Source organism: Sorghum bicolor, chromosome 4, assembly GCF_000003195.3.
Source record: "Sorghum bicolor cultivar BTx623 chromosome 4, Sorghum_bicolor_NCBIv3, whole genome shotgun sequence".
NCBI lineage: Eukaryota > Viridiplantae > Streptophyta > Magnoliopsida > Poales > Poaceae > Sorghum > Sorghum bicolor.
In genome coordinates this window covers 7,953,734-7,980,300 of record NC_012873.2, presented here as the reverse complement: position 1 = coordinate 7,980,300, position 26,567 = coordinate 7,953,734, and the positions used below count along the sequence as shown (strand labels likewise).

Below are 26,567 nucleotides of genomic sequence, written 5' to 3'. Positions count from 1 at the left end.
TCAGGCATGCCACCGGAGAAGGAAAAATTACCTCCACTCCTTCCAGCATGAAGGGGCGCTGTTCTCCACCGATGAAGCCAAGTCAGGGGCAGTCTTCGACTATTTCAACGGGGTGTTTGGCAACCATTTCCAGCGTTCGCACTCCATTGACCTCGAACGACTTGATCTGCCGAGGTTGGATCTCTCCACCCTTGCCGCTGAGTTCTCCGACGGAGAGATCATGCACGCCGTCTTGGAGACGCCAGTGGACCGTGCGCCTGGCCCGGATGGTTTCACTGGCCGTTTCTATCGGGCCGCTTGGACGGTCATTAAGGCCGATGTCTGTGCCGTCTTCAGGGCACTATGGGCACAGGATTGGCGCAGTTTCTACCTCGTCAACGCGGCTAATATGGTACTGTTGCCAAAGAAGGATGTTCCGCAGGGGCTAAAGGACTATCGGCCAATTAGCCTCATGCATAGCTTCTCCAAGCTATTCTCCAAAGCTCTAGCGCTCAGGCTTTCGCCGTTCATGGATCGCCTGGTGCACGCTAACCAAACAGCGTTCATCCGCGGCAGGCGCATACACGATAACTTCCGTTCCGTTCAGCTCTACTGCCGCTGGTTGCACGCGGGGAGACGGCCTTGCACCCTTCTCAAGACTGACATTGCAAAGGCTTTCGACTCCATCTCTTGGACTTTCCTGCTGCAAGTCCTAGAACGCCTCGGAGTCCCTTTGGCCTGTCGCGACTGGGTGTCCGCCATGCTGTCTTTAGCGAGCACTAAGGTGCTTGTCAACGGTCGCTTGAGCAGACGGATCTGTCACGCGAGGGGGCTGCGGCAGGGCGACCCGCTATCCCCCTGCTGTTCGTGCTTGTCATGGAGGTGCTGAGCTCGTTGATCAGGGAGGCTGATCGCCGTGGGCTGCTCACGCCGCTGCCGGGGGACCAGTTCAAGCACCGGCTTGCTGTTTATGCCGATGACGTGGTGCTATTCTTAGCTCCTTCACCCTCCGACTTCACGTGCGTCAAGTCGATCCTGGAGCTTTTTGCGGGTGCGTCCGGGCTGCTCACTAACGTTGACAAGTGCATGCTATCGCCGATTCGGTGCTCTGAGGAGCAGGTTGCCGCGGTGCGCGCGGTCTTCCCTTGCCAGCTTTCGCCCTTCCCCTGTCGTTACCTGGGGGCGCCGCTTTCGCTTCGAAGGCTGTCGCGCGCGGACGAGCAGCAATTCGTCGACGCGGTTGCGAGGCGCATCCCCACTTGGAAGGCTGGTCTCATCACCGCAGCAGGGAGGCTAACCCTGGCGCAGTCCACCTTGTCTGCCATCCTGGTGCACGTTTCCATCACCTGTGTCCTCTCTCCATGGGCCATCGGCCAGATCGATAAGCGGCGCCGCGCGTTCATTTGGGCGGGGGCCGAGTCGGTTGCGGCCGGTAAGTGCAAGGTGGCCTGGACTTCGGTGTGCTCGCCCCGCGCCTTCGGTGGGCTGGGCATTCCGGATCTTCGCACACTCGGCTTCGCCCTGCGTCTTCGTTGGGAGTGGCAACGACGACAGCCGGACGCGCCGGCTTGGGCGAGACTGCCGTCCAAAGAAAGCAAGGTCGTCCTGGCAATGTATGACGCTTCCGTCTCAGTTGTGCTTGGCGATGGCGCGTCCGCCAAGTTCTGGACAGACAGGTGGCTCCCCGAAGGGCGGGTGCAGTCCTTCGCGCCGAATCTGTTCAGGGCGATTGGCCGTCGCTTCCTCTCTGTCTCAGTCAGGGAGGCACTTGCCGCCAGGACCTGGGTGCGGCACATCACCGGGGCGCCCACGGTGCACGTACTCGTCGAGTATGTCCTTCTCTGGGAGCGCCTGGAGAGCGTGGCCCTTCGCCCGGACGTCCGAGACCGGCTCGTCTGGCGTTGGTCGGCGGACGGCGCCTACTCTTCCTCCTCAGCGTACAAGGCGTTCTTCCATGGCCTCTCCTCCCTGCCGGGGGCTCGGCAGCTGTGGAGGGCTGCGGTTCCGCCTAAGGTCAAGTTTTTCGCATGGCTAGCCTTGCGCGGACGTATCTGGACTGCTGCTCGTCGCCGGAGGCACGGACTGCAGGCGGACGACTCCTGCGCCTTGTGCGACCAGGAGGCTGAGACAGCTGACCATCTTCTACTCTCCTGTGTGTTTGCGAGGGAGGTGTGGGATCGACTGCTGAGGCGCGCCCACATCTGGCTAGATACGCCGACAGGCGTTTCCCCATTCGTTGACTGGTGGTTGTCTTCGCGGAAGAGGCTGCCCAGGGAGCTGCGACGTGGCTTCGACTCCTTAGCCCTCCTGGTTGCCTGGTCCCTTTGGAAGGAGCGTAATCGGCGGGTCTTCGACGCCGCCGCCTCCTCCGTCGACGACGTAGTCAAGGGGGTGATCGCTGAGGGCGGTTTGTGGGTGGCTGCGGGCTTCAAGCCTCTGCAGGCCTTTGTCGCTCCGGCTACTAGCGAGTAGTCGGCCTAGTTTCTTTGTCGAGGGTCTCTTGCCCTCGTTGCGTCTCCGGTTCTGAGCTGGGCCTTCCCCCGGCTCCTCGCCGGCGGGTCCCTTGTTGGCCCCTGTAACTGTCGTGTCTTTTGAACCTTGTTTCCTTCTTAATCAAATACACGTGAAGTCGTGTTCTAGAAAAATGATGTTAATTATCTGGGTACAATTGTATTGGTGCATAGTGACTGGGCTCCTCAGCGGAGGATTTTTTTTTTGGCAATGTATCTAGTGCAAACTCATCTCCCGTGCAAACTGTGCAAACTCTAATCTGGACCGCAGGATGTTGATCCAAGGGGGCGTATGAGAGAGGTGGAAGGAGGGATTTGTAAAAGTGTGATTAAGAGCGGGCGGTTAAGTGCAAAATTACCCAATCTTTCCGTGCCCCTTGGATCAACATCCTATGGTCCAGATTAGAGTTTGCACAGTTTACACAGGAGATGAGTTTGCACTAGATCCGTTCCCGGTGTACCTAGAATAGTTTTGAGTGTTCCATTGTAGTGGAGATAAGAACCACCACGATATGATATATCACCGACCAATTCAAAGGACCCAACCCGTAAATAAATGTAGTCTTAAGTGGTGACCACGCACGTACGCTCCTGATCGATCAGCTTCGTTCCATTTCCATCTGCATTGCCGGCGGTTGGCTGGTGTTATGATGAACATCTTTTTTTTTGTATGTTCGGTGCCGGTGGTGTACGGGCACATGCACATATATATACACGCCCGGTCGTCCTCGTGACCTTTCCCGTTGTAGATAGGGGAGGCGTAGGATCGAAAGCAGGCACACGACGCGTGAGCGTGACAAGCTTCGCAGCCAATCGCCGGCCATGTACAGTGTACTTGCTGTCGAGCTCTATCATCAATGACCGCCTACAAGCTAGCAGCTAGCAACCGCAACCGCAGCGGCGGAAGAAGTTCAAGTGACTCCTGATTAAGGGAACCAAACGCAACGACTTTCAGGGTGTGTTTGGATCATGGGAATAACGTAGGAAAAATAGAGGAATGATTCCTATAGTATTTTTCACTGTATCACCGTTTGGAATGAAGGATTCAGCTCTATCCATTCCAGAGGAAAGGCAAACAAACCTGTACTTTTGGAGGAAATAGAAAATGAGCTTTAAGCTAGCAAACAAACCTGTACTTTTGCAAAATTTTTCAGATTCTCCATCACATCGAATTTTTAGACGTATGCATGAAATATTAAATATGGATAAAAATAAAAATTAATTGCACAGTTTGGTCGGAATTGACGAGACGAATCTTTTGAGCCTAGTTAATCTATAATTGGACAATATTTATCAAATACAAACGAAAACGCTACTATTCATATTTTGCAAAAAATTTTGAAAGTGTGTGACTTCTTCTCTTTCCCACGCAGACTGTGAATGGCGTCGTGGCATGATTGTGATTGGAGTATACGGTCCTGCAACGGTCCGATGCTACCGATAAGATGTGACGATGCTGCTGCTGGCCGGCAGGTCCTCGCGTGTCAGGTGATGCTGCTGCTGGCCGGCTGTTCTTCTTTACATAACTCCGCAAGACAAATCTATTAAGTATAATTAATCTATCATTAGCATATGTGGGTTAATGTAGCACTTAAGGCTAATCATGGACTAACTAGGCTTAAAAGATTCGTCTCACGATTTTCAACCAAACTGTATAATTAGTTTATTTTTTTATTTACATTTAATGTTTTATTTATGTGTCCAAAGATTCGATGGGATGGATGAAAAATTTTTGGGTGTGGAGAGATTCTGCTGGTCCTGCTGATTTGCTCCTGATGATTCTTGTATGCACTAGGGCCAGGTCTTGAATAAATGCTGATGTGAGGAGGAGGAACACGGCACGATGGTTCCGTTCTGTTGGGACTAGTAGGGTCTAGGTCTACTTTTTTTTTAAAAAAAAATCTCAAGTAAAAATACTAAACTATTGGAGATAGTCTATTATTTTACTTGTCATATATTTTAAGAAGTTGTTAAATCACAATATTTGTCAAGTGAATTTTAGCAAACTGTTTGAGATGCTCTGCATTATTGTTTTAAATTTAGGATGTAACGCATCTATGAATGGGAATGGAGATTCCCCAAATCGAAAAAATATAGAGACGTCAGTGTTTGAATATTAATAATAAAACAAATTACTTAAGTCCTCACTGCTCCAGGAGATGAATTTATTGAGCATAATTAATTGTCTTTTAATACATATTTACTGTAGTACCACATTGTCAAATTATGAACTAATTAGGCTTAAAAATATATTTTTGTAAATAGTCGCAATCTATATAATTAATTTTTTAGTTTATATTTAATACTTTATATATATGTTCAAACATCTTTTTGGATGAAAACTTTTTCTTTAAGGAGGAGTATCAACAATGTGCCTCACTGGTAGTACAGGAGAGCGCGTATCGATTATGGCGGTGCATGGAACGATCAAAAAGGCGTACGGTCGGTGTGCTTTCTTGCTGTTTTGCTTTCACCACGCATCTACTCACTCTTTTTTTTTTCTTTTCTTTCGAGAGGTACGGTGCATGCCGGATCGACCATGGATCGATATATAGGATACAGGAGGAAACACATCCATATCTAAACTATGATATCGATCATCGATCAAAAGGTGCTGCTTGTTTCTTTTTCTTCTTTTCTCAAAGTTTATCTGACTCCTCAATCGATATAATGGTTTAAGATTCATATAAACATTTGAGATCTAAGTGACCATAAAAATCCGAGACGAAGACATTCCCTAGATTTGAGCGCTTGCTTGTTCCACATAGAACGAGCGTTCGTTCGCTTGAGCGTGGGGACGAAGGCAAGCATACCCATATGTGATAATGGTGAGAGCACAGGCAAGTTCGTTCCCACTCACTAGGTCACTTGGGTCAAAGTACCCATTCGTACCCTTTTTATAGTACGACCAATTAAGAAATTAAAACCTAAACAATTCTAAGTGTCTCTCGCACCAAACGACACTTAGAACTAGCTCGTCCTTAACCTTCACATATATCCTTTGAAAACAAATGGTTAGATATCATCTTACCATATTTATACATAAGTTCTTGTTAGAGATCAAAATGTTCAATTTCTCAAACTTTATCCCATCCTCCCTCTATTTTGTTTCTAGCTGGTGCACATATGAAAATTGAATAAGACTCATCTAACCATATTTATTCTTTTTAGAAAAGAGAATATATTAATAATATCACAACCTTTTATATCAACTAATGCATATAATTGTTTTTATTACAAACACCAATACTATAAACCAATGTGAGAGCACCTGCCTCAGGCGCACACTAGGCGGATTTCGTCTGCCAAGATCTACGCGTACACATCGCAATATCTAGTAGTCTAGCTGTCTTATCAAAACAGAAGTGCCACACATATGAAGTTGTTCTCTTGTCTAAAAAGCCATAACTCATCTAATAGCCCAGCTGTCTCATCAAAACCGAAGTGCCACACATATGAAGTTGTTCACTTATTAAAAAAATATGACTGGAAATATTGTTCGTTGATTTATCGTGAGAGAAAAACATAGATAAACTCAAGCGAACACCATAATGTGTCCAGCCTTGAAAATAGGCATTGCCGGCCTACGACCATTTGATGCTTTGCAAGCGACAGTAGCATGTGTGGCGGGGGATAATAGTACTCCACTCTACGATGACCGCTCAGGCTCACATCACGTGTATGCTTAGATGGTGCCTCCCACACTACCTGATGCGTTTGATGATTAGCATAAGCCAAAACCGGATCTCGGACATATGCGCTGCTGATTTTGTCTTATCGAATGGAATCACTAAACAATAACATACTTCCTGATCACGTGTACGAATGTCTTGGTGAACGCTGAAATTTCACAAGAATAACGTAGGAATTTCACAAGAATCAGTTCAATTTCATATGAAAATACAGAAACATGATTTTTCCCCCCGTGTTTCAAACAAGCCTAAGATTTTCTTTAGGACAAAAAAAAACTTTGCACTACTCAATCAGTACTACTACTGCTTAAGAAGAATAATCTAGAATTGTTTTTAGGACTAAAAAATGTTCTTTAAGAAAAGGAGAAAAGAATCAAAATAATGTGAATTTTGACATATTTTTTAGGTAATAATGGAAAAGATTTAGGGTTCATCCATTTGAGAAGGAATCAGATCAATTTATTACAACTCAATATTTCTAGGCAAATAAAAAGTTTTTATGACAAAAACAACTCAAAAACCAATTCTAAGGCCTTGTTTAGTTCACCCTAAAATCTAAAAACTTTTCAAAGACTCTCCATCACATCAAATCTCGCGACACATGCATGGAGCATAGATTAAAAGAATAACTAATTACACAGTTTACCTGTAATTTGCGATATGAATCTTTTGAGTCTAGTTAGTCCATGGTTGGACAATAACTATCAAATACAAACGAAAATGCTATAATATCAAAATCTAAAAAAATTGGATCTAAATTAACAAAGCCTCCAGCCCTCCATAGGACACGATAGTCTCATTATCATGGTCCTCCATAGGACACAATAGTCTCATTATCATGGTCTCCAAAGTTTGCAAACACCGCACTATGTGCACATGTCGATCATCACACCTTTGTAAATTGGTACGAAACAAAACCAATGGCTCTCCTGAATAGAACTTGCAAAATAGATTGGGTTGATAATTTCACATCAATTAATATAGGGGATGGAAAAAAGGACTTGTTTAGATGTGAAAACTTTTTGGATTTCGCTACTGTAACACTTTCTTTTGTTTATGGTAAATATTGTCCAATCATAGACTAACTAGAGTCAAAAGATTCGTCTCGCGATTTACAGGTAAACTGTGTAATTAGTTTTGTTTTCGTCTATATTTAATACTTCATGCATGTGCCGCAAGATTCGATGTGATGGAGAATCTTAGAAACTTTTTGGTTTTTGAGGTGAACTAAACAAGGCCTAAAAAGAAAGATGTGAGGATTATAACTCAAATTGATGTGAGGATTATCACACATGCATCAATTAGAACTAAAAGAAAGCATTGTAGAGCTAAATGATAAAATGAATGGCCCACGGTTATTTGAGAGTATATTAACGCTCTAAATAGGAATAGTCTTATATTATAAAAGTTATCTATAAGGAATACAGTACTATTAATCCTATCAAAAGTTGATAATTTTTTTTGACAAAGGAAAATTTTCTTTTTTTTTAACAGCATTACATCGAGGTGAAAAATAAGATATTGATAATAAAGAAAATGTAGTATTACCGCGTGGATTTAGATTTTAGACATGTTTGGCCGGAGCCCACAGCAGCAGCATCACCCACGGTATTCGTGTTCTTTTCATGTTTGGAACATCTGTTTGTCTCGGAGCAAACATAGCGTAGCGAAAAGGGTAGGCACGCGCTTCGTGCCTCCGAAAGTGCACCCGTGTCAGAGTTCTTTCAATGTCCTTTTCACGGATTACTGGCCTTGTTTAGTTCACCTGAAAAACAAAAAAATTTCAAGATTCTCCGTCATATCGAATCTTGTGGCACATGCATAAAACATTAAATATAAACGAAAACAAAAACTAATTACACAGTTTAGCTGTAAATCACGAGGCGAATCTTTTGATCCTAGTTAGTCTATGATTAGATAATATTTATTACAAACAAACGAAAGTGCTACAACACCAAAAACTTTTCACTTTCCGAAACTAAACAAGACCTTAATTTTATTAAACAAAGCAAATTTCGTTATCTCTCGACATCGATAGTGGGCCTGTTGCTGCACCCTGCATGCAGCCGGTAGGCACAACAGTAGTATTGCGCTAGTGCATGTTTCTACAGTACCTATTTATTGATTCTCTTCATTAACTTAGGCCTTATTTAGTTCACTCAAGTGCTAAATTTTAAGATTTCTTATCATATCAAATCTTATGACATATACATAGAGCATAAATATAAATTAAAAATAACTAATTATACAGTTTACTATAATTGTGAGACGAATTTTTTAAAACTAGTTAGTTTATGATTAGACAATAATTATTAAAAACAAACAAAAGTACTACAATATCAAAATCTAAAACAAATTAAATATAAACAAGATTGGTTTCATTTTTTATGCGTTTCTAAAGGATCAGTAAAGCCATACTGCTATAGAACCTGAGTATTTCTCGAGACAAAAAAAAGTCCTTTTACTTTAGGTCTTGTTTAGATGCGAAAAGATTTTAGATTTCGCTACTGTAGTACTTTCATTTGTTTGTAGCAAATATTGTCTAATTATGGAATAACTAGAACCAAAAGATTCGTCTCATGATTTACAGGTAAACTGTGCATCAATTAGTTTTTATTTTTATCTATATTTAATGCTTCGTGTGACGGGAATCTTGAAAACTTTTTGGTTTACGGGGTGAACTAAACAAGGCCTTAGTATATGTATGGCCTTGTTTAGTTTCTAAAAAATTTTGTAAAATTTTTCAGATTCCCTGTCATATCAAATCTTTAGATACATGCATGAAGTATTAAATATAAACGAAAATAAAAACTAATTGCACAGTTTAGTTGGATTTGACGAGATGAATCTTTTGAGTCTACTTAGTCCATGATTGGACAATATTTATTAAATACAAATAAAAGTGCTACATTATCGATTTTATAAAATTTTTTGAACTAGACAAGGCCGTAGTCTAGATTCTAGGTGTTTCCTTCATACCCTAGAAGTTCAATTGCACGCAGTCCGAAAAAATATAGACCCCTGGGCTTTTTTTTTTTTGATAACGACACTCATTCTCATATCCGATGATATATATCAAGGTAAATAAAAACTAATACAAAAGATGGACAATAAGATATAAAACGACTTGTAAGAAATAAGAGTGTATAAAAAAATCACCCAGAATCGTCATTTTCTTTCGATCATCCGCTGCTCACCGGTGGTTGACGCCATTTCATTTTACTGAAACAGAGAGGACTGCATTTGATTAATAAAAGAAAGGAGGAGCAACAAGCCACATAACCCGTACCATTTGCTATTGCGATTATCGTGGCAACCAAGCAAACCTGAGACATGCTTTGCTTACACACAACAACAATGGCTAGGGTTGTGAGTAGGAAGAGGCATCCTATGCAATAAATTTAGGCCTTGTTTAGTTCCGAAAATTTTTTGAATTTCGCTACTGTAGCACTTTCGTTTTTATTTGACAAATATTGTCCAATCATGAACTAACTAGGATCAAAAGATTCGTCTCGCGATTTACAGACAAACTGTGTAATTAGTTTTTGTTTTCGTCTATATTTAATGCTTCATGTATGTGCCGCAAGTTTTGATGTGACGGAGAATCTTAAAAACTTTTGGAGCCTTACTTTAGTCCCGTTTGTCATAGCGCTAAACAGTTCTCACATGTACCTTAAAGAATTGGGTCGGTAGTGCTCCTCTTGTAACACACCTTATCGAACTCAAGTTGTTGTGGTTTATGTATGAAATGCAAACTCTGCAAAAAGAATTAGTCCGCTAAAACAAAAAATAGTTGCTTCACAGCTTCTAATTTATTTTTGAGGAAAAAAGATAAAAAACATATTCTTAATAGTATGTATAGAGGGGATATAGCCCAATTTAACAGAGCTCCGCCAAACCGAACCGGACTTAGTCTTAGAGCAACCTCAATGTATATGGACCAAGTAGTCTATATACATAGAGCCTACATAAGTAGTCCATATCTATTATTATTTTCTCACAATGTTCAGCCAACAACCAACAAAATAGTGCATAAAGGTGGGGTCCACTAGAGATTAAAAATATTCTTTCCAACCATATCATGTATCATGACAAAAGAGAGAGAGCATGGAGAGAGAAAATAACATTTCTTTATTCCTTATGGTAGTCCATAGGGCTATAAGTACCTTTTGTTATAGACTGCTATATGGACTACCTCCACAATGTTTCAGCTAACTGATAGAGAGTATTTTATTATCTATGGACTACTTTGCTGCTACATTGTGGTTGCTCTTAGGGCCTGAATCAATTAATACCAAAAATTAGCTATAGCTAATAGCTTCTAATTTTAACATGGAGTTGTTTGGATCCACCGGCTAATATATGGATGGATAGTAATAAGTTTAAGATGTATAATATGAGCTATTAGCATCTATTAATAACTTTAAACCTGCTAATGCCCTCTCGCTAATAATTAGGTCCCTTTTGGCAGGGCCTCTCCGGTTGCTTCCGGAGCTGTTTGGAGCTATTTTCTACTAAATAGGGTAAAATAAAATAGCTCTACCGATAAAGTCCTTAAAAATATGTTTACATAGAGTTTTGGGCTGAGAAGAAGTCAAAAGTAGTAGTTTCTTCTGGTTTTACCTCATCCTACTTGTCGTTTTGTGATAGCATATTTGAAGAAATGAGCTGTTTTGCCAAATGATTTTACCAAAATGGCCGTTCATGAAGTTAAAGCCTAAAAAAACAAGTGGAGCTATGCCAAACAAAACTTTAATAGGTTTAGTAGCAAATCCGTTTGAATCCACTTGCACTAAATTTAGCTACTAATTTTTAACGCTAATGGCTCAAATGAGCACTTGTATAATTCACCGGAACATGGAAAAAAAGAAAGAAATGAGGAAGGGAACACGAGCAGAAGTGCTTGGTAACGCCCGTAGTGTTGCTCCACTTCTCTCGCTCATCTCATCACGGCCTTCACTCAGCTGTCAGCTCAGCTCGACTTTGGCAGCATCCATAAAAGCCCGTCTCTCTCTCTCCGTCTCTCGCACCCACCCACTCCACTCCACCATTCCCGTGCACGCGCACACACACTCCACAGCCCAAGCTCGGAGCAGCAGCTCACCGCCGGCGGTAAACCATCCAAAAGCGGCCCGCACAAACAAGGATAAAACAACAAGCAAAAGCAGCAGCATAAAAAAAAAGCTCACGCACTCCTGACTCCTCCCGTCGCCATTGCCGCCCCCTCTCGACGAAAAACGCCACCACCTCACGCCTTTCCCATTGCCACTCCGCTCGGCCAAGAAGCCGCAGGTCACTGCTCCAGCCTCCAGGAGCGAGGAACACCTCTTCGGAGGAGAGGAGCGTTGAGGTGGGCGGCGGGCACCATGGCCGCAGCGCGGCGTCTTCTTGCCGCCTGCAGCAGCGGCGGCGGCGCCGGCGCCGGCGCCGGTAGTCGCATCCTGCTCGCTGTCTTCTTCCTGGCGGCCTCGCTCTTGGCCTCCGCGGCCAATGCGGCCGTCTCGTACGACCACCGCTCCCTCGTCATCAACGGCCGCCGCCGCATCCTCATCTCCGGCTCTATCCACTACCCGAGAAGCACCCCCGAGGTACCCTACTCGTACAATCTCGCCTCCGTGTCCATGGCCGGCCGTCTCTTCGCCTCCCTCGCCCAAATGCAGGTCGCCTGCGCCTGCCTGCCGTTGCGCTCCGGCGCTCCGCTTCAAACCAGAAGCTGGCCGGCGGCCGCCTCTCACTCTCACCTCGACTGACTGACTGATTCTTGCTCTCCGTCTCCGAGTCGAATCGAATGCAGATGTGGCCCGGGCTGATCCAGAAGGCCAAGGACGGCGGCCTCGACGTCATCCAGACCTACGTCTTCTGGAACGGCCACGAGCCGGTGCAGGGGCAGTACCACTTCGCCGACCGCTACGACCTCGTCCGCTTCGTCAAGCTCGTCAGGCAGGCCGGCCTCTACGTCCACCTCCGCATCGGCCCCTACGTCTGCGCCGAGTGGAACTTCGGGTACCCACCACCATCACCAACCAATACTCTTGTCTCTTGCAGGCTATGAATTTTTTTTGTCCTGTAAAATTTGGTTGTGAATTTACTACAACTACTGTAATGTACTAACATTGCAGTCAATGTCTGTTCTTTTCAGTGGCTTTCCTGTTTGGCTCAAGTATGTGCCGGGCATCAGGTTCAGGACAGACAATGGCCCCTTCAAGGTTGTGTACAGCTTGTAGTTTCACTTTCACCCAAACAGAGTTTTTTTTTTGGTTATAGCGATGAAATAAAATTTTTCCATTCTTCCATCTTGCACCAATTGGGTGGGGGTAGGGGAGGAATGTGCCTGATTCCTTCTTTTTTTTACCGCAGGCTGCAATGCAGAAGTTCGTCGAGAAGATAGTGTCCATGATGAAGTCGGAGGGGCTATTTGAGTGGCAGGGAGGCCCAATCATCATGGCTCAGGTATGCACTTTCACATTTCTAGTTCAAATTTGCAATGCAACTTGAAATTGGAGCAGAACTTGAGCCTCATCCGCCCACAATGCACAGGTGGAGAACGAGTTCGGGCCGATGGAGTCTGTTGTGGGCAGTGGCGCCAAGCCATATGCTCACTGGGCGGCCCAGATGGCTGTTGGGACCAACACCGGTGTGCCGTGGGTGATGTGCAAGCAAGATGACGCCCCTGACCCTGTGGTATGTTCTGTTGCGCGCTACTCCTGCACCTTCAACAGCGGCGTGGCTGGCTGGTGTCAAGTACCTGAATTTCTTATGTGCAGCTTAACTGCTAACAGTTCTTACATTGTGTGAACTGACTGATCATTGCAGATCAACACTTGCAATGGCTTCTATTGCGACTACTTCACACCGAACAGGAAGTACAAGCCAACCATGTGGACCGAAGCCTGGACTGGATGGTACTTCTCTTGATCCAAGCCGTGCCAGAAGTCATGCTGATCCCGTGCAAATGTTTTGATATTTTAGAATGGTCTAATCTTTTATTTTAACAATATCGAAGGTTTACCAAGTTTGGTGGTGCGTTGCCTCACCGGCCTGTCGAAGACCTGGCCTTCGCTGTGGCACGGTTCATTCAGAAAGGAGGCTCCTTCGTGAACTACTACATGGTGAGAAAGCTAGGCCATGCTGGTCACACCATTACTGCTGTTGCAGTCAATGCTATTCTTGTTGTTGTGACCACATTTGCATGTTCTGAATGTGATGCAGTACCATGGAGGGACAAACTTTGGGCGCACGGCTGGTGGCCCTTTTATCGCAACCAGCTACGACTATGATGCCCCCATCGATGAATTTGGTATGCAGTGATTGCCATCTTTGACAAACTTGAAATCCCATCGGTTGTCATCTGGAGATATTTGTCGGAAAGTTTACAGCGTGGTTGGAGTACCTGTTTGTTCACATGAAAAGTCTGGGATGTACATTTCAGGTCTGCTTAGGCAACCAAAATGGGGTCACCTGAGGGACCTGCACAGGGCTATCAAGCAGGCTGAGCCTGCGTTGATTTCTGGCGATCCAACAATACAATCAATTGGAAACTATGAGAAGGTTAATTGTTGCTACAAATTTTCCCACATGGCTGGGTTGCCAAATAGGAGTACAAGAAAATATCAGCAGATATTGATGGATTGATCAATTGTTTTCCAGGCATACATCTTCAAGTCGAAGAATGGAGCCTGTGCTGCATTCCTGTCGAACTACCACATGAAGACTGCTGTGAAAATCAGGTTTGATGGGCGTCATTATGACCTCCCTGCTTGGTCCATCAGCATTCTTCCTGACTGCAAAACCGCGGTCTTCAACACTGCGACGGTGAGAGCGTACCTCAGGCTGAATCTTTCCTTCTCTCAATAGGACATATGGGATCATGTAGTCTAATGAGAAAAATGTGTTAATTGTGTAGGTGAAGGAGCCAACTCTGCTGCCAAAGATGAACCCAGTGTTACACTTTGCTTGGCAGTCCTACAGCGAAGACACAAACTCGCTGGATGACAGTGCGTTTACAAGGAATGGCCTGGTTGAGCAACTCAGCTTGACATGGGACAAGTCGGACTATCTGTGGTACACCACCCAGTGAGTGACTGACTGACCTAGTGGCCTTGATAAGGCTTCATCATCCCAACCATTTCGTTCTGAAACCTGATGGATTATCTTTAAACTTCGAATTATACTCACTGCAGTGTCAGCATTGGTGGCAATGAACAATTCCTGAAGTCTGGCCAGTGGCCTCAGCTCACTGTGTACTCGGCTGGACACTCGATGCAGGTGTTCGTCAATGGGAGATCATATGGTACCAATAGCCCCTCTCTCTCTCTCCAGCAGCATTTTGTTACCAATCAGGTCAGTGCGAGGACTATACTGACAAATGTTTATGTTGTAGGATCTGTTTATGGCGGCTATGACAACCCGAAACTTACGTTCAATGGGCATGTGAAGATGTGGCAGGGCAGTAACAAGATCTCCATCCTAAGCTCGGCAGTGGGCCTTCCTGTAAGTTGTTTGATCACATGCCAATTCAGGGTCATGAAAAATCATCTTAATCGAAAAAAATGTTTGTAACGCTGAATATGGTGGTGCTGTAGAACAACGGGAACCATTTTGAGCTGTGGAACGTCGGCGTCCTCGGGCCGGTGACCCTCTCTGGCCTGAATGAGGGGAAGAGGGACCTCAGCCATCAGAAATGGACATACCAGGTGCAGGCATCCACAAAGAAACGCCTTTCTCCACATCATCACAAATGCTGTAAGCTCATCACAGAATCACACTGAATTCCGAATCTTGCCCGGCGCAGGTCGGCCTGAAAGGCGAATCGCTCGGCCTCCACACCGTGACTGGAAGCTCCGCCGTGGAATGGGCCGGCCCTGGCGGCAAGCAGCCACTGACTTGGCACAAGGTCCTTCCATCAGCGATTTGAACTTCTGAAGAAATGGCACTGGGCAGCAGTGATAAGTGACTTGTGTTTCTGAATCTCCTTGTTTGGTTTGGTGTACAACGCGCAGGCCTTGTTCAACGCGCCGGCGGGGAGCGATCCGGTGGCTCTGGACATGGGCAGCATGGGCAAAGGCCAGATTTGGGTGAACGGGCACCACGCCGGGCGGTACTGGTCGTACAGGGCCTACTCCGGCAGCTGCCGGCGGTGCAGCTACGCCGGGACGTACCGCGAGGACCAGTGCTTGTCCAACTGCGGCGACATCTCCCAGAGATGGTACGCGACTGAGGATATGGCCGCAAGCAGAACTTGTTTCCTCACGGAGAGCACTACCACACATGACATCTCTTCACATTTGCAATTGCAGGTATCACGTGCCGCGGTCGTGGCTGAAGCCGAGCGGGAACCTGCTGGTGGTGCTGGAGGAGTACGGCGGCGGCGACCTCGCCGGCGTCACCCTCGCGACGCGGACCACATGAACATGGCGAGCCGCACACACACACATTGCGTCTAACTCGTACATATACTCCGATGTGTGAGTATATCGATTAGTATTTACTACATTATTTACTGAGCCCATGGCGAGGAGCAGATAAAAGCACGCCGTATTTGTGGACGGTATTTATACACATACCACCGTAGTACACTACACTCACATCATAGCAAAGGTAGTATACACTCTACAACTACAAGGAGGGTGAGAGGGAGGGAGGCTGGCATTTACTGTAGTGCAGAGCGGCGAGGGTGGTTGCCGGCCATCAGTGCGGCACACACTTCGAGGTCAATTGGATTTTTTTTTCGGTTTCTACAGGGTATGTCGCTGCTCGCGGCAGGCCACTGCATGCTGTGTTGTTTTTTTTTTGAACATGTGACGTGATTACATGAAACACTGATCAATGCAGCTTGATTTGTTTATGGAATGGTAATAACCTGCCAACTACTATTTTACTGTCGTACTGTTGGCATTTCTCTGTATGCTGTACTGTATGTCAAACTGTACTTATTCACTGTGGTCAAACTGCCGTGCTAGTGCTAGAGGTCGGCACAGTACTCTGTTGCTGTTGCTGCATCTGATGATCTGACGCAATGCGAGTCTGACGAGAGAATCCATTATAAAAACGCTGGTGTTCTGTTCACGCGTCCTATGCGAGTGTTGAGCTGCAAGAAACAGAGTGGAGGCAGGATGCCAGGATAGATGTGCAGGGCGCTGTCCGACGCTCCGACCCTGTTTGTAAAATTTCAGGCGGGAAGAAGGCAAACCAACAAAGGTTGGCGCCAAAAGAGTTTCTTCGGAGCAAATGTAGCGATGGCCCAAGAAGAACTGTATTGCTCGTGACCTACGAGACTGGGACTCTAGACCTTGTTTAACAAATATTGTCTGATCATAGACTAATTAAGTTTAAAAGATTCGTCTCACAAATTACAGGTAAACTGTACAATTAGTTATTATTTTTATTTATATTTAATGTTTTATGTATGCACCGCAAGATTCGATGTAAAGTGAAATCTAATTTTTTTTGGCAAATTTTTTTGAACTAAACAAGGCCTCAAACTTTACATTGCCAAAGTGTCGTGTAAATCTTTGCAAAAAAGAGAAACAAAACTTGTGGCATATAACCCATGAGGCTAACAAGTTAGGCCTTGTTTAGTTTAAATGTTTTAGCAAAATGAGCACGGTAGCACTTTCGTTTGACCCTTGTTTACTTCCACCTCAAAATCCAAAATTTATCAAGATTCACCGTCATATCGAATCTTTAGACGCATGCATGGAGTATTAAATTTAGACGAAAATAAAAACTAATTTCACAGTTTGGTCGAAAATTACGAAACGAATCTTTTGAGCCTAGTTAGTCCATAGTTGGACAATAATTACCACAAACAAACGAAAGTACTACAGTGTCGCGAAAATTTTTCCTTTAGGAACTAAACACGGCCTTGTATTTGACAAAAATTGTCCAATCATAGACTAACTACGCTCAAAAGATTCGCTCTTGCAAATTACAGGTAAACTGTGTAATTAGTTATTGTTTTTATCTATATTTAATGCTCCATGCATGTGTCGTAAGATTCGATGTGACGGAGAATCTAAAAAATTGTTTTTAGAAACTAAACAAGGCCTTAAACCCAACTCGATTTCTGTTGACCCAACAAGCCAGCCCCCTCTCCACGCACATACGGATCATGACTGCCCGCCCATGGAGTGCGAGCGCAAGCCACCTGCCTCCGCCGTGACTGTCCAGAGCTCATCCTGCAACCTTCTACCGGCGAGGACGACGTGAGCTCCGGTGGCGCAGCAGGCAGAACCGCACGAGCGCGCTGCCCCCACCATCCGAGCGACCTCGGCTCTCCTCCGACCACCGCACGGGTGCGCTGCCTCGCCACGCGAGCAACGTCGGCCCTCTAGCGCACGAGCAGGCTGCTGCTTCGTTGCGTGCTCTGCTCCAGTCTCATGTACAGAGGAAGAAGAAGGGGGAAGTAGAAAAAGAAGTGGATCCCATCTGTCATTCTCTGCGCGGGCTCAAATTTGAGTATTGCTGTTGGAGTTATAAATAGAAATAGAAAGCTGAGCCAATAAAAATAGAGAGAAGCATCCAAATCAGATTTGGAGGGGTCTGATTTTGGTGTCTCTACTGGAGTTGCTCTAAAGCCCATTCAGCACATTCAGACCAGCAATCCTGTGAGGCCCTACTACACGCCTTCCTGGACTGGGCTTGATCCCTGGTCCAAAACGTGGCCAATCAGCCCATCACTGCACGACGCCGAGTCCCGCGCGGTTTCCCGTCCCTCCCGAGTCCGATCTCCGAACTCCAAACGGTCTGGTTCCGGAGCTTCCGGCGGCGCTCACCGCACGACAGACGCCACCAATTCCACGCCCTCCGTACTCCGCACGCAAGCCACTCCGATTCCGACACCGCCTCCGCCTTCGTCTCGTCTCCATCTCCGTCTCCGTCTCCACCTCCCGTCCCACCCACGCACTCTACAAATACCCGTACGTGCATCCTCTGCACCCCCATCTCGCATCGTCGTTGCCTCGCCGAAGCCGCTCGCCGCAACTGCCAGCGCCGTCCAACCAATCTCCGGCCAGAAGCACCAGCAGCTCGATCCCGCTCGCTCAGGCCGGCAATGGGTCACAAGAACAAGGAAGGCGGCGGCAAGAAGCAGGCTGGAGGCTCGGCGTCGGCGGCGAAGGCGAAGGCGAAGGCGAAGGCCCCGCTGTCGTCGGCACCGTCGTCCGTCAACTTCAACCCCAAGGACGTGACGGACCCGCTGGAGCTCCTGGACATGTGCGTGGCGGCGCTCCACGACAAGTCCTCCTCGTCGGCCACGCGGGAGGCGGCGCTGGCGTCGCTCGTCGGCGCGCTCGAGGGCGGCGTGGTGCCGCTCGACGAGGCCACCGACGGCAGGCCCCTCGTCATCTTCGCCGTCTGCGGCGTCTCCATCAAGAAAGGGAGCGCCGCCCCGGTGGCGCTCGCCAGGGAGGCCCGCCTCGCGTACCACGCCGTCGGCCTCCTCGCGCTCACCCTCCACGGCGGCGGCGCCACGGAGATCCTGGCCGAGTCGTTCCCGATGCTGGCCCGGGCGCTGCAGCAGCCGCCGTCGTCCGTGGACCCGACGACGGTGGCCGCCGTGCTCGACTGCCTCGCGGCCGTCACCTTCGCCGGCGCGCTGGGCACGGAGGACGCGGAGCGGTCGCTCAAGGCCATCTGGGGCGTGGTGGTGTGCCCGAACCAGAGCTCGAGGTCCGCCGCCAACCCCAAGCAGGCGGCGGTGACCGCGGCGGCGCTCTTGACGTGGACGTTCCTCCTCACCACCGCCACCATCACGGACGCGCAGCGGAAGGCGGACCGCGCGGGGTGGAACGCGGCCGTCGCGTCCCTCGCGGGGCTGCTCCAGGCCGACGACCGCGCCGTCCGGATGGCCGCCGGCGAGGCGCTGGCGGTGTGCGTGGAGCTGAACCTGACGCAGCACGCCCCGCGCAAGGACATGGAGGCGGTGAAGGCGCGGGTGTCGGAGCTCGCCGCCGAGGCCGGCGGCAAGGGCGCGGAGAAGGCGCTGCTGGTGGAGCAGAAGGAGCTGTTCCGGCAGGTGTCGGCGTACATGGAGCGCGGCGAGCGGCCGAGCAAGGCGCTGCAGACGTCGTCGGACCGGCGCAAGTCCATCAAGGTGTCGACGTGGGCCAAGATGGTGCAGCTCAACTTCCTGCGGCGGTTCCTCGCCGCCGGGTTCCTCAGCCACGTCAAGGGCAACAAGCTGTTCAAGGAGTCCTTCGACGCTGGCGCCGACGAGAAGAGCACGCTGTCCATCGCCAAGAGGAAGCTCACCATGAAGACCAAGGACAAGGTGATGAAGATGAACCGCGAGCAGGCGTGGGCGGCCAAGAACGTTTACTGCATTCCTCAAGGAGGGCCGCCGGAGAGCGACAGGCCGGAGCAGCTTCTCAAGCTTGGCTGGCACTAGCTCACTTCTTAGAGATTTTTTTTTTCACTAATTTGATTTGATTAGATTAGATGGATGGGTATTCGAATATGTACGTGCATTGTCATTATCACCAAGCTAATCTTTTTTTACCCTAAGGCCAATATGGGAAGGAATTAATTGGGAAGTATAATAATCTAATAATATGAAAAAATCACTTTCTAGATATTAGTTTCAATCAATTCATAGGATAGAGCAACTCTAATAGTTTGGGATTTTTTGTTTCTCCAATCTTAGAGTTTGGCAACTCTCCAAATGTTACGACAAAGGAAAAAAAAGTCAATCTCCAATAGTTTGCTATAGTTTAGTTGGCAAAATCAATAGTTAGGCCCATGATTTTTTTTTTTTGCCGTGGGACGAGTTTCTTAGTGTCGTTGTGCCAAAATGCAGCCGTCGTTTTGTATCCTTTGACGTGCAGTTCAGGGCGGTAGTATCCTTTTGCCTTTTATTGTTATCATTTTATGTTTTCACTCAAGGTAATGAACAACTTTATTATAAAAGTATTATTGTGCTACCTGTTTATCCAGTGTGCAATAAACCTTTAAGCAATACTATCAAAGGAGACTAGAAAATAAGCACTATCATTCCGTAGCAACAGCGGGCTTGGTTGTCGTCAAGGAGTAGCAGCAGTGCGATCTTCAGTTCCATCGGAGATAGTACAGGAGTAGAGTAGAACGCCAGAGGTAGCAGCTACAGGAAAATTTCTGTACGTAGCGAGTAGTACATGCACTACAGACGAGCAGCAGAGACCAGGCACGCGTGGGAAGGGTTTGGCGGCGCGTGGAGTAGCAAATGCGTAGTAGAAGCAAACGCGCATATATCCGAGCTGAGGAGGTCTTTTTTCTAAGGCCTTGTTTAGATGTGAAAAAATTTTGAATTTCGTTACTGTAGCATTTTTGTTTGTTTGTGGTAAATATTATCTAATCATAGACTAACTGAGGTCAAAAGATTCGTCTCGTGATTTGCAGTCAAACTGTGTGATTAGTTTTTATTTTCGTCTATATTTAATGCTTCATGCATGTGCCGCAAGATTCGATGTGACAGAGAATCTTGAAAACATTTTAGATTTTGGAGTGAACTAGCCATGGAGAGGATTGAGGAGGGGATGGAAAACTGTTGGAAAGTATTTTTTATCAATTTGTCAAAAAGTCAAAGATGAGGATTAGAGGGATAGCAAAATGTTGGAGTTGCTGAGCCCAATATTAACCATGCGGTTCTTTTTTTTTGTCAAAAATGTTACGATTTTATTTCTCTTGTGGTCGTTCTGATTTTGTTTTCAATTCTAGATCACCAAGTGTCCAAGTCCATGTTCTGCAAGTAAAGGAACATTGTGACGGATGGACAACATGCATAATAGGCTCTTTGCCCTTATGCCGTGTACAATTAATTAATGCAAAGATGTCTATTCAGACACTATCATCAACATGATTGATGGAGATTGGTTGATGAATGAAAAGAATTTAATATAAAACTAAATTTTACCCTCCAGAATGCATTATATTGAGGATAAATTTTGAATGCTACACTACACAGGACGGAGGAAGTACATTGGAACATAGGATAAGAAAAGTATAGGAATAGGAAAAATATAAGGATTTCAGGAGGCATGTTCCACTAGGTCTAAAGGAATTGAATCCATATAGAAAGAGAGCCTTTGGTACTGCTAAGGTGAAACGCAAGATTCTGAACTAACCGTTGATGAGCATTGAAGGTTGCAAGTGTTGATCCGTCTATATATACACACACGCCTCCCTGTTTTCTTGTTGGTTTAGATGACTGGGCCCAAAGTCTAGAAGCGAGACGGCACCAAAGAAAATTTTCCATGAAATCTGAGCTCATGTCAGGATTCATGTAAAATTGAGCCATAGGAAAGCAATCCTATGGAGTTCTTCCTTCCTTTTTCTTGTGAACCGAAGGATCCAATGCCAATCCTTCAATCCAAATGATGCCTAAATTGTTTTTGTACAAACGTCCTGACCTACAATGGATTTAATTGATTTTTTGGTGCTAATCTATGATGTAACTGTTAATTTTCATACTTAATAGAGCAGAGACTCCGACCACTTAACTTGGCATTAGACGCAAACTCGAGTGCCTTGTGAGCATCCACCGTGGCACCAAAAAGCAAAAACTACATGTAAGCACCAGTGTATAAGCGTCCACGTTGTATGTGCCCAGCTCTGGTATGTTGGGCCTTGTTTACTTGCAAAAAATTTTGCAAAATATGAACAGTAACACTTTCGTTTATATTTGACAAATATTGTCCATTTATAGACTAACTAGCCTCAAAAGATTTGTCTCACAAATTACATACAAACTGTGTAATTAGTTACCTTTTTTTACCTATATTTAATGCTTCATGCATGTGCTGTAAGATTCGATGTAACAGGGAATCTGGAACATTTTGCAAAATATTTGGGGAAGTAAACAAGACCTTGATGTAGCCACATCGTCTTCAACCTCGGGCAATTCCGCATACAGAATTCAACCCCTCGTTTTCTTCCTTGCATGGCAGAATAATTTCTATGGGGAGCTAAGGGGAGGCTCTAGGGGCTTCGCCACAATAGGGGGGCTCAAGCCCCCCTCCCTGTCCTAGTGGTAAATCTACCCTTGGTGGGAGAGACATCCATGTAACCAAGCAAAAAAACTGAATTACTACTTACGCTAATTAGGTCACATATCTAAAGTTGAAAACGGATGGAAACAAATGAAAAATCGCTCCATCGTTTTCATTTTCATATCTTTAGACGAAAACAGAAGCGGAAGTTGGATAGCCGGGAGCAAAAACGGTAGCGGGATAAATGGTAATACGAAAATGGGTAAATACGATCAGAAAATAGACGAAAATGACCGATAAGCGAAACATAAGCCAGAACATGTAAGTTGCATATGATAGCTCAAATACAGAGACCAAAGTGCAATACCAAATATCAAATATTCACTAACTAGTGATTAGTCACTACAATAATATTAGTACAATACCAAATATTCATACATCACACAAATATAAATTATCTATACATGGCGGGAGACAAGAGATATGACACATCACGTGCTCATAAGGCATAAATAGGCACATAGCAATACAACAAGTGTTCACAAATAAAAATTGTAGTAGTCCACCAGCGCTCATGTGGGACGTGTATTTGTCTATTCCGAGTCAGGAGGATTGGAGGAATAGGATAGGGTTTGGTATTTTGGGTCATACTGGGTTTAGGGGTTATGTTGGCCTACTTTCTCAGATTTATGAAAAAGGGATATCCCGGTCAAAAACAGGATTCCGCAAATATGGACGGACAAACACTCCACCATTTTTGGTCCCGCTCCCATTTCACCCCATCCCGTTTTCGGTCCCGTTTCCGTTTATCCCGTAAAAACGGAAACGAACGGAAAAAATATGATATACGGTTGCGGACGAAACGGGATTTCTCTCGTCTGTTTTCAACTTTACACATATCATCAAGGAGCTAGATCGCTCGGTAGAGGCGAGTGAAAGATTAGTCTGGTTGAGTTTTTTGGTCGGTCATCACCTAAGAGTGTGTTTGCACAAAAACATTTATCTCGTGCTTCCAACGATGAGCGCGATATGCAAAACAAATCGCTAGAGGAGTCTCATCGGGAACGCGATACACAAGACATGCCAAATGGGAGGAGGAGACGTAAAAGGCCAAGAGCAGGGTTGAGGACAACCAGATGATAGGAAAAAGAGGGAGAGAGCAAGGAGAGAATGGGCGAGCCAATGTGAGAGAGTGAACGACAGGAAGGGAGAGTTGGGACCTTTAAGAAGGTTCGGGAGACAGGCCATCACAATAAAGAGGATGAAGGCTGGCTCCAAGCAATGGCCATGGAGAGAGTGTATGTGCGTGGGAGGAGAGGGTGGACGGAGCTAGATTAGAGCTATGTTTCTTTAGGTTTATAAAATGTCTCCCTATATATATTCACATGAGATTATATGTATAGAAGTTATATGAGCTCTTAGGTTTAAAGTCTCAAAGTTGAGAAGCATAAAGAGAGCTTAGAGACTTAAAAAGCTATCAACTCATGATTCTGTTAATTGGATAACTCTTTAACGTCCCTAGAGTACACATAGTCAGCTCCCTCTGTCCTATAATACAATACGTTGTGGCATGTACCCCTTACTTAACTTTCTAATCTATTAAAATCTAATCCTATTCGCATGATTAAAGGGTGCAATCTATATTTTCTTATAGAAAATATGGTAAACACTCAATTACTTTTCTCTTCTGTAACTTTATTTAAGTAAATATTATCTTCTTATTCCTCGAATGTAATATATTTAGAGACACATCTCAAATGTCACAATACACTCTATTCTAGGACGGAGGGAGCAGTTACTACTACAAGTTACAGTAGTATGGTATCACTTGACTTGACGGATCTATTGGCCTCGCCACATGGCCACTTCCAGTTCCAGTTCAGAGTGTCTGATGCAACAGCTACCATGCATGGATCCGGCATTGTTGCTGTCCATGTGCAACACCGGGATTGATCCAAAAATTCCGGTAACATTCAGAGAAAAGAAATGTTTATACTACTAATTAATTATACTTGACCAAATATAGTAGTACTAACTACTAGTACTACTAAAAAGCTAGAATTGTATCCTGAGTTTTTTTGGGTTCCTTCATTTCACAGGTAGTTTCTGACTTACTTCACAATTCGAATTCACATACATTCACACAAATTGCACACAAACGATTAACAGTGATCTGAATCGGTGATCTTGAATTATTGATCAGTGTGCTGCACTCTGAGATCAAGTATCGGAAATGACGGACCACATCCTGATCGAGTGATTGGTTGAGTCTTCGATCGGCCAGGTGTGAACCTTACCCACTGATGAGCTCCAGTGCTTATCGATCGAATGGTGGTTGCAGTTGCAGACCCCCCAAGCTACTGATGTCTCGTCAATTCCCGGTGAAGTGTACAGGTCCTGTTGATTCCATGGACAATTTGGAAAGAGCCAACTAACAGAACCTTCATTATTATAAGTGGCAGAGGCTAACCGCCTAACCTCTCTGGCGTACGGCCGCACGCTAGGATTCACGAAGCTGGAGTTGCCGACCTTAATGCTTTGATCAGTTTGCTTTCGATTTCGAGGAGAGTTTTTAGGGACTGTTTAAATTTCTTCCTCTAAACTTTAGCCTACCTCTCACATTAAAGTTCTAGAGCTTAAAAGTGACCTAAATGTTTTAAAGTTTTTAGAACTCTAAAATTTAGAGAAGAGGATTCAAATTTAGAGAAGAGGATTCAAACAGGCCTTTAGTCGTATAGCTGTGTTTCAGCGTTTGTGACAGGTGACGTTGTTTTCTTCTAGGTACTATTTTTTTTTGTGATGCTTGTTGTGTAATTTCTTGCCCGCCGGTGGTAAGTCTAGGCTTGCTTGGTGTGACTATCTTGTATATTGTGCTAGTTTCAATTGAGGAACGACAACCATGCTTAGCAGTGAGTAGGGATGAAAACGGATCGGATATCACCGATATTATATTTGTTTTTATATTTCTGGTCGAATTTGGATTCGAATACGGATAATGTCAATCATATCGGATAAGATAAGATTAGACGTCGAAATGATAAATATATGATTTAAGTATTCGGATACGGATACGGTATCAGATACTAAATGTTTGGGCTCGGATACGGATAGATCTGAACCTCTCTAAACGAATTCGGTCTCGAATACGGTCGGAAAATATTCGTAACGTTTTCATCCCTGGCAGTGAGCATTCGAGCAGGTTTTTTTATTTTTTTTATAGATAGCTCACCGAAATCAAAACATTTCTTTGGAAAAGGGTTGTCTCCCGCGCTCTACATGCAACCTTGTTTGGGTTTATATGACAAAGTTAATGCAACTAAACAACAGATCAAAACATGGAACTGCAAAATTTTGAAAGAAAATTGAATAAAGCAAATTCTGTTATGAAAATTGATATAAATTTATCTTCATCCCTTATCCGATTTCATTTAAAAAGGTATAGAATTTATTTGTATTGTAGATATTTTTAAGGATGGTTGACTTAGCCAACTACTTTGAAAATCAATTTCTAGTGATGGTTGGCTTCACTCATTTTCAAAGGTGGTTGATATGAACAACTATCCCTGAAAATTATTTTTTAGAGCAGTTCTCTAAGCCTCACAGTTTCGTTAACAGAACCACACCCCTAAAAATGTATTTTCAGTGTAGTTTGTAAGTTACAGTTAAACTTGAGCATGCAGCCCGTGGGCTTTAGGCACGGCCCAAAGCACGGTGTTACGGCCCGGCCCGAGCACGACACGGCCCGGTTGACAAACGTGCCCGCCATAATGGTACTAACATTGCTGAACGTAATGGTACTAACATTGGTTTTAAACTGATTGAAGTGAGTCATAATGGTACTAACATTGCTGAACGTATCTCTGGTGTGCTTAGAGATTGGGGCTTGCTTGACAAAATTTTTGCTGTTAGCCTTGATAATGCTTCTGCTAATACAACTGCTATGCTTGCTTTGAAACCTATGCTTGGTGGTTACATAGGCCATGATGTTGATCCCTTAGATTATACTAAGAAGATATATCATGTTGTGCATCAGCGCTGTGCTTGTCATATAATTATTTTGATTGTTAAATCTGGTTTGAAAAGGCTTAAACCGTACATAGAAGTTTTTTAGAACTGCTATTAACTGTCTAAATTCATCTAATCATCGCATTGCTCTCTTCAAGAACTACTGCCTTGCTAAGGATATGCGGCCTCGTAAATTTTGTTTGGATATGGATGTTAGATGGAACTCTAACTATCTTATGCTTAAACATCTGCTGCCATATAGATCTGCCTTTACTGTGTTCATCAATACTCAATGTGGCTATCAATTGTTGAATGATCAACACTGGTACATTGCTGAAAAGGTGTTGGAGTTTCTTGAATTGTTCTATGATTCAACTGTTATACTTCTGGTGTTTATTACCCCACTAGTCATTTGATAT

At 45.1% G+C, this 26,567-nt stretch overlaps 2 protein-coding genes across 3 annotated transcripts; both read left to right on the top strand.

Moving 5' to 3' along the window:
* On the top strand, window positions 11,218-16,053 carry LOC8082959 (beta-galactosidase 4). 2 transcript variants are annotated; one of them, XM_002453495.2, is made up of 17 exons: window positions 11,218-11,769; window positions 11,976-12,184; window positions 12,321-12,387; window positions 12,539-12,631; window positions 12,719-12,862; window positions 12,995-13,083; window positions 13,185-13,290; window positions 13,391-13,478; window positions 13,611-13,729; window positions 13,829-13,993; window positions 14,085-14,254; window positions 14,362-14,471; window positions 14,562-14,671; window positions 14,764-14,874; window positions 14,973-15,074; window positions 15,181-15,386; window positions 15,478-16,053. In XM_002453495.2, exons 1-17 carry the CDS (start codon window positions 11,548-11,550, stop codon window positions 15,587-15,589), a joined length of 2,223 nt encoding a protein of 740 aa, XP_002453540.1. In that variant the 5' UTR covers window positions 11,218-11,547; the 3' UTR covers window positions 15,590-16,053. The 2 variants fall into 2 exon arrangements, with proteins under 2 accessions (XP_002453540.1, XP_021314143.1); XM_021458468.1 differs by having other exon boundaries at window positions 14,362-14,671.
* On the top strand, window positions 18,102-19,694 carry LOC8073760. Its single transcript, XM_002453494.2, has one exon. It carries the CDS (start codon window positions 18,234-18,236, stop codon window positions 19,566-19,568), a length of 1,335 nt encoding a protein of 444 aa, XP_002453539.1. The 5' UTR covers window positions 18,102-18,233; the 3' UTR covers window positions 19,569-19,694.

Coding starts and splice junctions, on each gene's coding strand:
- LOC8073760 (XM_002453494.2), top strand. CDS start 18,234: ATGGGTCACAAGAACAAGGAAGGCGGCGGCAAGAAGCAGGCTGGAGGC.
- LOC8082959 (XM_021458468.1), top strand. CDS start 11,548: ATGGCCGCAGCGCGGCGTCTTCTTGCCGCCTGCAGCAGCGGCGGCGGC. Junction 12,632..12,718: donor GCCCAATCATCATGGCTCAG/GTATGCACTTTC, acceptor CACAATGCACAG/GTGGAGAACGAGTTCGGGCC. Junction 13,291..13,390: donor CCTTCGTGAACTACTACATG/GTGAGAAAGCTA, acceptor AATGTGATGCAG/TACCATGGAGGGACAAACTT.